The sequence below is a fragment of the Typopeltis vanoorti genome, chromosome 3, assembly GCF_054136105.1.
Source record: "Typopeltis vanoorti isolate ZY-2024b chromosome 3, IOZ_Tvanoo_1.0, whole genome shotgun sequence".
Lineage (NCBI taxonomy): Eukaryota > Metazoa > Arthropoda > Arachnida > Uropygi > Thelyphonidae > Typopeltis > Typopeltis vanoorti.
The window spans coordinates 47,495,383-47,507,401 of NC_143551.1; the positions used below are offsets into that span (position 1 = coordinate 47,495,383).

General features: G+C 32.0%; 1 protein-coding gene across 1 annotated transcript in view; it reads left to right on the top strand.

The window, feature by feature from the left end:
• The first annotated feature begins 4,465 nt into the window (after positions 1-4,465).
• LOC150108104 (3'-5' RNA nuclease TATDN2-like) overlaps positions 4,466-12,019 on the top strand; it is a 37,364-nt gene continuing 29,810 nt past the window's right edge. Inside the window, exons 1-3 of the mRNA XM_090416240.1 lie at positions 4,466-4,530; positions 4,655-4,784; positions 4,932-5,237. Coding sequence (XP_090272366.1) covers positions 4,466-4,530; positions 4,655-4,784; positions 4,932-5,237 — 501 coding nt within the window. The remainder of the gene's footprint in view (positions 4,531-4,654; positions 4,785-4,931; positions 5,238-12,019) is intronic.

The window sequence follows — 12,019 nt, forward strand, 5'->3', positions numbered from 1 at the left end:
GCTTCTATACTCGTATCATTTTAAAATATTCACATAGTATTCTCTTTCTCATCTCTCTCAATTCACAAACGAGGCTTTCAATTTTGCAGGCACCCTGAATATTTTCAATTTTGATTTCACCCAGTCACTCTTATAACGTTCTAATCCATTAAAAGCCGGTTCTCCCTATTTGTCGTATAAGTTGCACACGAACGAGCACATTGTCAGCATCTTCCATAAACAGGACTTACTGTTACCATGGAAACATGAAAGCGTTTGGTTACGACATCCATCCTATCTTCCTAGTCATTTCCATCAAACATAATAAAATACGTTTTGTTATAGATGTAGAATGTGGATGGTGGTATATTTTAATCGTCAGCGTTACCTAAGAAATATTGAAAATTTACACGCTATAAATTTAGATTAAAAATAGAATTGCGATCTATCTCTCTTTTGGTGACTGTAATGTAGTCACCATAACTGGGATTAATTAAATGACGACGATACATCCTATCCTCTTGTTATAAACGTGATATAATATCTGATATTTTACCGTTCGCTGCAGTGTTTTGTATTTATAAAGTAGATATTCAATTTGTAAGAATGAAAGAAACACAATTTACCCAAACTGGAAAGCTTAGAGACCGGTTGTGAATGCTGACGACAATGACAATATAAATAAACGATACAGATAAAAGAAAAAAAAAACTGCTGAAAAGATAGGCACCTTTCACTGTCCTACGCTGTTATACACTATATACTGGGTTTAGTCAAATACTTGAAAATGTACTGGTGAGCCAATATTAGTTTAAGAATTCAATATTCTACGTTCCTCTAGCAATATAGTGTAATATAGCCCGGCTTGACTGGAAAAGTAATTAAATCTATATCACCCACCTAGGGTTTAATAAATTTAATTATATATGTTTCATGGATTTAGCTTATTATAGCCTGTTCTTGTCTCAGAAGATATCAACATTAATTATCAGTAATTATTACCTGCTCAACAATTCCTTGATGGTTCATTCTACTCATTCTTATTATTATTTCATTTATGTATATTATATTATATTCATATATTTTATAAATATAGGAATTTCTGAAGACTTCGTAGATCTGGCAGATTTGACAAAAGCCCTTATATATAATAGTGAAGCAGATTAATTAAACCAGAGATATAGACAGGGATACCACTCTATGTTATCTTTTGTTTATTTCTATCCAAAATAATTGTGTTACTATCATCTGCTTTTTCATTATCTTCAGATGTATAACAGAACGGACTGGTGGCCGAATAGACAGCTACCCTCTCAAAAATGTGCATCAATGTTTGTACTCGTAAAACCTGATCTAGACAAGCTCATAGATTTTCAGTTGATGAGCCTTTGTTTTTTTTTTTCCTTTTTAAGTACTTAGAAAGTTATTTGGCATTTATCTTGCATGTAATATATTAAATAAAATATTCACTTTAATTTTTCAAATGCTTTTTTAATCTATAAATGTAATTATGTGTTTCTAGATTGTACCCTCTTTTTTTATTAGGATTTTTTTTTCATTATTTATCAGTCTACTATGTATTTTGTATCGGAAATTTATAATGCTTCAACTTCTACATGGATCAACTTTGTTATGTTTTATAAGTAGGGATGATTTCAATTTCTTTTTTCGATTCATTCTTGTTGAATATACTTGATTCAAAAATGATTACACTTTCTCTCAATGTTATTCCTTCGAATTGATATAATTCTAAATTTTAATTATTTTCTGCTGATGACTTTTTTTCTTTCAAACTAATTTCTGTCTTTGGTTGTTGTCATTTAATTTTATTTCATTAATTTTTATCATTTATCTCATCTCCTTTATCGAGATGTCTCTTAATTATTGTCAGCCTATAATGAAAACTTAGAAATTCTATTAAGTAGTTTTTGCTTAGTTCTCTTCTTTGAATATTTTCTTGATATTTCCTAGTCTTTCATTTGCTGCTATATTTAGTACTGTCTTATATTAACAAACAGCTAAATAAATTTATTTATTTGTTAAAATAATATTTATTATTATAATAAACTCACATTGCAATGGATACATAAAGAAAAAATAAAAAAAGAAATTATTTGTCGTCCTTTATTACACCGATGTTTTATGTCTCTTTAAATTATCAGTTATGACCCTCTGTATACAGCTATTCGACGAACGTACATGTCATAAATATATGAAATAGCATGAGCAGTAGCGAATCTTTCTCTCCTTCTAATGTTCTTCTATTTGACAACTGAACACGGAGCTGAGTACGGATGTGATCTGTGAAAACTTCTTAACAACATTTCCCCCGGGGTATCCCCAAGGGTCATTTTAGTACATCACCGAAATGACGCCCAAGTTATTGGTAACGGGAACCACTTATATCTTTTAAAAGTAAATCCTAAAAAGTGAGAATATCGCCCAAGTTTTCCATTGCTCCATCTCTAAATCTTGTATGTTGTGGTGTTAAAAAGGGATCTGTAGCTGAAGCTGCAGATCTTAATGAGAATGGACAACCTGGGTTATTACCGGCGCACAGCCAAAGTACCTTTCAGGGCTGTCATCAAAGACATTTAAAATCACTGCTGAAATGATGCAGGACATTAAAGGGATGTTGCTTTCAAGTCATATAGTGCAGTCCGTTCGAAAATACAAAACATTAATAAGATTACCGCACACGAAAGACTGAAAGCTATTTGTTAGAAACACGTAGAATCTACAGAAATATTTTGGATGTAGTTTAGTCGCCATCACTTGAAATAAAAGAAATGGTTCTTATTCTCATGAAATTTCGGTTACGCTTTAGTAAATTCCGTCTTCATCAAACAAAACAAAAAATTACGAACGATTTATAAAGCACCACAGTATTATTTTAATCATTATTGATTTGTAATAAAAAATATATTCCACCGTTTTTCACTTATGAAATTTATATAAGTTTACGATGATTGTAATGATTTCATATCAACCCCTGAAATACGTTCACACGTTAAACTTTTGCATGATTTAAATAAATCGACTATTCTCTTGTCCAGAGAGTAAATACATATTAATTTTTGGTGAAACTGTTGGTTCATTTGGAGCGTGATGGAGAGAATGCGTCAAAATTCTTTGTGGCTTGTTTAGTTTTCCAGTTGATGTACATCATTGGGTTAATTGACGAAGAAAGGCATAAGCGAATTGGTGAAGGATGTGAAGCTAGAAATTCGTCAGTTTCATTCCTAGTGAATGAACATTTTCTCGTTTCGCTTAAAAATAAGACCCGAATTTTTAATATAAGAAACATTTAACGTACAAAATCTAATTTAACAAGTTTGAAAAATGTTGACACCTACAGATTGCGCAACCCTTAAATCGACTTTGAATATCAACTTAAAAGAATACACGAAATTATCACTAATTGCTAAAGCATCATTTTTGTTTTCAGTGAAATATAGCAATTTCTTTTGAACATAAAATTTCACTAGCGTATAACTCTTGTCAAGTTTAATAAAGCACCTAAGACAGGTTCCAATTCAACAACACACAAAGTGTCTGGAATAATGTTGCAAGTGAGTCATCATTTTATGAGTAATTCTTGAAACCGCTTTCGGATTGGTTCCTCATTTTCCTGCCTAAACCAGACTGTCTGATTGACTAACAGTAGGAACTGCTGAGGTAGCTCCGAAATGGGTCCATTTTCAAGTCGGATCTTTTAGAGTGAGGATGTGCTTTTCAGCATCGTCCAAGTTATTGTAAAGAAGATGGCCTCGCAAGATATTATCAGCGTACCTAAACGAATGCAAGAAATGAACGGGGAAGAAGCTCAGTCGAAAAAAAGAAAATTAGATACAAATCACTGGACTTTCAGCATAATTTCCAGCAGCGTTAATGGAGAAAAAAGAAACGGCCAAAAAGAGAGAAAAAGGAAACCTCTAGAGAATATTCCATGGTAGGGAATACCACTTGCAGTTGCTTCCTCTTCTGGTAGAACAGAATGCAATAAAGAGCTACGAAAATACAAAATCGAGAAAACTGTTTCCAGCAGTATTAAAAGAGAAAGAAAATGGCCAAAAAGAGAGAAAAAAGAAAAGCCAAACGACAATTCCATTGAAGCGAAGGAGAAACAGCCACTTGCAACTGTCTCCAATTCTGCCAGAAAAGAATGTCATAACGAGCTACCAAAATACGAAATGGAGAAAGCCATGTGTGAAAGGATGGAGTACGACATCATAGACACGCACTGTCACATCGATTTTCTTCTGCAGAAAGAGAAATTTCAGGGAAGTTACCAAATGTATAAGAAAGCTAATGCCGACAGTTACCCCAAGTATTTTGATGGGTGTGTCGCAGTATTTTGTCAACCGAATTCCTTTGGTAAAGCGAAATTTTGGAAGAATATTTTAAGGGATCATCAGATTCGTGGGGCTTTTGGATGTCACCCTCACTTCACTGACAAATAACATCGGAGGCAGAAAAGCACTTGATGTTGGCTTTGAAGCATCGTGGAGTTGTGGCCCTTGGAGAGATTGGCTTGGATTATTCTCACAAGTAAGTATTTAAGTCCATAATGCAATACATTTAACCTACAAGTAATATAGTACATAATTCATATGTAGTGTAAATGCCTCTCTTTGAAATATTACTAAGCAATGTTTTGCTCCTATTTCTACAGAAACGGATGTCCGAAATCAGTGCAACAAAGAGTACTTCGAGCCCAAATAGCGATTACCTTGGAATACAATTTGTCCCTTGTGATTCATTGTCGTAATGCTGATACGGACTGTCTTCGCATTTTAAAAGAGGTAAGGTGGAGAGTTATTACGTATCAGAAGGAGAAAATGACTGATTATTGTAAAGTAGACTTAAATAGCTGAATATCAAATAATAGATTTCAATGGTTTTTTATATGCAGAAATGCTAACAATCCCCCTCCTATTCCGTATTTTCAGCTGGTCCCAAAGAATCACCGCATCCACCGACACTGTTTCACTGAAACTTGGGAGGAAGCAGAATTGTGGCTCGATGCGTGTCCCTCTCTCTACATGGGATTTACTGCAGAGGTGACATTTCCATCAGCAACAGAAGTCCACGATGTAGTGAGAAAAATTCCCATCGAAAGGATCCTTCTGGAAACCGACGCTCCTTATATTGTTCCAAGACAGTTGGCTCATGGAAGAAGATTTTCTCATCCTGGAATGATCAATCATCTCGCTGCCCAAATTGCTGCATTAAAAGGAATGAGGTTTGAGGATGTGGTAAGGATAACAAGGAAAAATACTTTCAACATGTATGGTTTTTAATTTTCATTTTATATATATATATATAAGTCACTGAATATTTTATCATATCTTAGAATACATTACAAGAGAAATTCAAAAGCTACATATCAGTGATGTACAACCTCTGTCGCTTTCGCATACAATTAAAAATTGTCACTATTCTGACTACATTAAAGTAATCTAATTTTTTAAAGATCAAAACAAGAAAGAGTTGCAGGCATTCTGTGATTTGCGTATCACTGATATATAAGATGTAATCAGAATAGTGACAATTTTTAATTCTATGCCGAAGCAACAAAGAGGTTGTACATCACTGATATGTAGCATTGAATTTCTCTTGGAATGTATTCTAAGATGGTATAAAGTATTCAGTGACTTTTAGAATTCATTCTTGTTAATGAAAATTAAACCTTAAGTCACACTGACTGAAGTGAGTTTCGGTTTTGGTGTCACGTTATCCATTTCTATTACATATTTATGACAAGACATATATTCTATCTTGCATTTTAAGATATTGCTTTTACAATTTTTCTTGTGTGTGATAGTTATTTTAGACTGACAGGTTTGTCTTTTTATACGAATACCTTTTGGTGATTCCATCATTTCATTTTTGTATTTTTGCTTCGCTCTCATCCATCTCTGAAAGGCGAACTTCATGGTTGGAATTGATTAACAAAGTCGCACTTTTATTCTTAAACTGTTGTTGTAGTTTCATTGGTGATGGGTACACGAGAGTGGTCTTTCGTTTTCTTACATTTATCTATTTGGTGTTAGATAGTCGATCATCAGCTCTTAACATACTGTGATTTTGTGGTCCTACAGATAATGAACGTTTCAAATTTCCTGATTTGTATTTGTTCACTTGCAGACTAGGATGGCTTTGGTGTTACCTGACTGAAATTCAGAGTTTCTTCCTCAAGAAATAATACTGTCTAGTACAAAGACTGGCTGCTTCAGTAATCAACTACAAAAATGCGAAGAAAGAAACGCAATTACGTGTAGAATGCAATTTTATTTTATTTTCTAAAACGCCATTTTATAATTAAGTTCAATATTTTTTTAATATTATTTTAAAATATTCTTTTATTGTAATAAAAAGAAACATTCAAGCTAGTTTTATTTTTTTTTTATTTAATTTCGGTGCTATGGAAGAATCGCGACATGGATCTCCTTTGCTTTGTCTTGCAGAATCAAAGTTTTAATTTGAACATTCATTTACGTACAAGTAAATATCATAGGTTCACAAAGTGTAATTAATAACCACGGTATTCTCTTTTTATACGATTACGATATGATAAGTACGATTTCACTTACAAATCTAAGAAGTTGTGCCTCAAGAATTTTCATTTTTTCTAAAAAAAAAAAAAAATTACGCTTCACTTCACATGTCATTTAGCTTTTTCAAACAATTCACACAAATTCCATAAACATAGATTAATACATGGTGAGTGAGAGGACTGACTAGAAGTTTAAGAAAGTGTTAGGTTTGTTCTTGCAAGCACCGACCTAAAACTAATTAGGTTGGTCTCGAAGAACAAAATTTAAAACTTCATAAAATTCCGTAGATTTCGCTGAAAAAACGTTTGTTTTCCGTAAAAGTATAATCATAATATAGTTAAATAACATGCATTCCCAAAACTGAAATTAGGACCCACAAAAATATCCAAATTGCCTCCCCCAATTTGCCGATAATTTTCCCATCTGTGGGAAAATTATTTCCCAATGCAAAGTGAATTTCTACACTCTTGCTCTAGAGATTATATTTATCTATAAGAGACTAATCTTCCTTTAATATCCAAGAGACACTAAATTTTGACGTGAATTAAAATTAAATAAATATTCTTTGATTATTCCTATCACGGAAAACTTTGGTTTACGATGATTGTAATGATTTCATATCAACCCTTGAAATACATTCACACGTTAAACTCTTACACGCTTTAAATAAATCGACTATTCTCATGTCAAGAGAGTAAATACATATTAATTTCTGGTGAAACCGTTCGTTCATTTCGAAAGTGTTGGATAGAATGCATAAAAATTCTTTGTGGTTTGTTTAGTTTTCCAGTTGATGTACATCATTGGGTTTATTGACGAAGAAAGGCATAAGCGAATTGGTGAAGGATGTGAAGCTAGAAATTCGTCAGCTTCATTCCTAGTGAACGTTTTCTCGTTTCGCTTAAAAATAAGACCCGAATTTTTAATATAAGAAAGATTTAACGTACAAAATCTAAATTAACAAGTCTGAAAAATGTAGACACCAACAGATTGACGCAACCCATAAATCGGCTGTAAATAATGTGAAATTATCACTAATTGATAAAGCATCGTTTTTGTAAGGTGAATATCTTAATTCTTCAGTAGATATTATGTTAGTAGTTGATAAAATGTTAGGATTTTATTTAAAAATTATTGTTAAATAGAAATAATTTTTTTACGAATCGGGTGCAGTGTAATTATTAATATCATAGCTATTTTTATTGTCGTTTTATTGTTGATTTTCGAAACAAATTAATTATTGTAGTCGGTAAATTTTATTAGGGAATCCTCCAGACTTCTACTGCATTCTGAGCCAAGATTTATGCCAATAATTGTCATATCATTTTATCTATATTACGTTAAATGAGCTGAAAAATATTTGCATATTTTCGGGATGTGAGAAAATTAGTACTTTATTATATACGGTTAAAGGTTTTATGTTCAATAAATAATGGGTTCTGATTTCATTTTGTGCTCCATGTTATGTCTTCTGCTGTACCTTAATTTTCGTTGAGGATATTCAGGAAATTCGAAGATATATAATTATAGAAAAACTTTAATGCAACGAATTTCCTTGTGTGTAATGATGTTAACTGTTTTGGCTTTTGTGTATATACAAAAAATAAATGCACTAGATTTCAAATGCCCATTTAACAAATTATTTGTTTTCACTGAAATATAGCAATTTCTTTTGAACATTAAATTTCACTAGCGTATAACTCTTGTCGAGTTTAATAAAGCACCTAAGACAGTTTCCAATTCAACAGCACACAAAGTGTCTGGAATAATGTTGCAAGTGAGTCATCATTTTATGAGTAATTCTTGAAACCACTTTCTGATTGGTTCCTCATTTTCCTGCCTAAACCAGACTGTCTGATTGACTAACAGTAGGAACTGCTGAGGTAACTCTGAAATGCATCCATTTTCAAGTCGGATCTTTTAGAGTGAGGGTGTGCTTTTCAGCATCGTCCAAGTTATATGGAAGAAGCTCAGTCGAAAAAAAGAAAATTGATAAAAATCACTGGACTTTCAGCATAATTTCCAGCAGCGTTAATGGAGAAAGGAAACGGCCAAAAAAGAGAGAAAAAGGAATCTCTAGAGAATATTCCATGATAGGGAATACTCTGCTTGCAGTTGCTTCCTCTTCTCGTAGAAAAGAATGCAAATAAAGAGCTACCAAAATACAAAATCGAGAAAAGTGTTTCCAACAGCATTAAAAGAGAAAGAAATTAAATAAGATTAACAGAAAGGCAAGCACTGAGTTTACTTTTCTTCCACGATGTCAGTAATCAGACAAGCTCAAGAAGCACGGGAAAAAACACGTGGCAAATTATATCTTTTGAACAATACTGCAACCCATCTAATACTGGATATGATTAGTTGTATGCAAAATGACTAACTATAGTTCCGTATTCTGAAAAGATGACCGGAAATTAATGAGTCATCTCCAAGAAAACGAACAGAGCCAAACAGATTGAAATCTAAACGATGTAGTCAACTATATTTTCGTGTTAATTACAGAAATATTGTTCTTTATGAGCATTTGTGTTGTGCTGTAGATATAATATTCAACTATTTTCAAATATCTTTTTGGAATATTCGCATTTAGAAGAGCCATTCTTCTGGAAAGACTGTAAGTAATTTAAATAATCATTAGAATTTCTTGAAAGAATTCCCATAGTCTTTAGAATATGAATATAGAATAAAATATGTATGAGCTATGGAAAAAAAAGTGTTGGAATATTCGCATTTAGAAGAGCCATTCTGGAAAGACTGTAAGTAATTTAAATTATCATTAGAATTTCTAGAAAGAATTCCCATAGTCTTTAGATATGAATATAGTATAAAATATGTATGAGCTATGGAAAAAAAAGTGTTGGAATATTTGCATTTTGAAGAGCCATTCTGTAAAAACTGTAAGTAATTTAAATTATCATTAGAATTTTTAGAAAGAATTCCCACAGTCTTTAAAATATGAATATAGAATAAAATATGTATGAGCTAAGTAAAAAAAGCATGTGTTAGTTATACTCAAACTATACTAGAAATTAGTACTGCCATGTATAGACATCCAAAGACAAAACTTGACGATAATGATGGATTTGTGTCACCCTGGGAAAATTCCATGATATCTTATCTCAAAAACATTGCCCACAATTCCATAGGCAAACCAAAACACATAACATCATGATTATTTTCTCTAAATATCACCCATAATACTATACATGAACCCAACACACTACAGGATGTCCCTGACAGAAAAGGAGCCCAAGCAAAATTCCAAACATTCCAAAATTTATCTTATCACTATCCATCATCCATAACGCAATATGCAAACCATGTACTCATTTACAACTCATAAGAATACATATCCAAGACAGTGATGTCACTTTCACCTTCCCCTATTTTGTTCATAGTATCCCACCAATCATGCCACGAATCCTTATCCACTAATATCTTCCTCTTCCATTCAAAACAATAACTTCACTTATTAAGATAACAAATTGTGACTTGGTTGTGTGTTGTTTTCAGATGTAGATATGTGACGTAATTTGTTTGTTGCAAATAAGTGACGTAATTATTAGTTGTAAATAAATGGCTTTGAATTGTTTTGAATGGAAAAGGAAGATATTATTAGTGGATAAGGATTCGTGTCGTGATTGGTGGGATACTATGAACAAAATAGGGGTAGAGTCAATGGGGAAAACCATGTTTGTGTATTGTTATCAGTTGTAGATAAGTAAATGGTTTGCAAATGGAATTATGGGTGATGATTTTGAGATATGATATCTTGGAATTTTTCAGGGGTGACATACATCCGTCATTATCATCAGGTTTTGTCTATAGGTGGCAGTACTAATTTCCTGATACAGTTTGGGTATTTCTTTCCTTTTAAAGGTGGGAATTCTTAGAGTAGAGTCGTGATGGTGGCAGTGATTAGGATTTTGTGAATAATTTAATTATATGCTGATGTCCCTCAAACACACACTTATTTTTTACATAGCTCACACACATTTTATTCTATATTCATATTCTAAAGGCTATGGGAATTCTTTCTAGAAATTCTAATGATAATTTAAATTACCTACAGTCTTTCTAGAATGGCTTTTCTAATTGCAAATATTCAAAAAAAAGATATTCCAAAATAGTTGAATTTTATATCCACAGCACAACACAATCACTCACACAGAACAATATTTCTGTAAATAACCAGAAATAGTAGACTACATTGTTTACGTTTCCACCCGTTTGGTTCTGTTCGTTTTCTTGGAGATGACTCACTAGTTTTCGGTCGTCTTTTCAGAATACGAAACTATAGTTAGTCATTTTGTATACAACTAATCACATCCTGTATTAGATGCAGTATTGCTGAAGAAGTATAATTCCCCATGCTTCTGGAGCTTCTCTGATTACCGACATTGTGGAAGAAAAGTAAACTCGATGCTTGCCTTTCTGTTAATCTCATTTATTTCCGGTTTAAGTTTTCGATCTGTATCACACTATGGAACTGTAGTTTAGTCTGTTTGTTTAATCACATCCAGTAATATATGAGTTGTGGTATTTTTCATAAAGTATCATTTTCCCATGGTTGGATGTTCCTCAAACATTTATATATGACTAAGTGATTAGCATTCACATGTTTGTGATGACACATCCTAAACTTATTCACTCCTGATTAAGGATTTTGTACTCTTATTGTTTTCAAGTAGATGGTGTGTTTGTTTGTTTACATTTTGTGTAGCTAGGAAACTGTAATTTATTTTAAATGAATATTAGCACTGTAATATATACTTTGTTAATTTCTATATTACCTTTTATTTGACTGTAATATTATTAACAAATTGTCTTTACTGAATCTAACATACAGAAATTAAACAAAGTGAAGAAGACAGTATTTTTTTTCTTATTTTTCTGACTTAACATTTGTGCTGATGTTCATAGTGTATGATTTGCCACTGGTGTTTAATATGTAATTCATGTGATTTTTCTCCATGTGACATTTCAAAACAAGTTGAACTATGCTTTTTACATATTTCAACTATGCAAAACTCATTTCCATTAGTACCAATTGACTTTTGTCGTTTCAGTCCAACATTTATTTCACAGTAAGGATAATTATATATATATTTTAACACAATTATTGTATTAGACATTCTTTCCAATACAAATAAATAATTATTTATTCTTATTATCAAATGAAAATTAGCTCAGAAAGAAATAAAGAAAAATTGTAAAGAAAAAAAATGTTTACCCTGAAATAAATATTTATGATCACAGCAAACAAGAAATTCATCAACTCTTCAAAGTTTTGAAATTCATGCACATATTGTTTTCATCATTTGGTATCATTTAAATGAAGAACTGGTCTTGCTATTAAGTCGTTAATGTTTTTCTTGAGTTTTCTCTTCCAATGAAGAGTATTATTTGATATATGCATGTTGATTGACTTAATTTTATCTGCACACTGTGATACCTTTTTTCAACAGCAATCTTTTTAA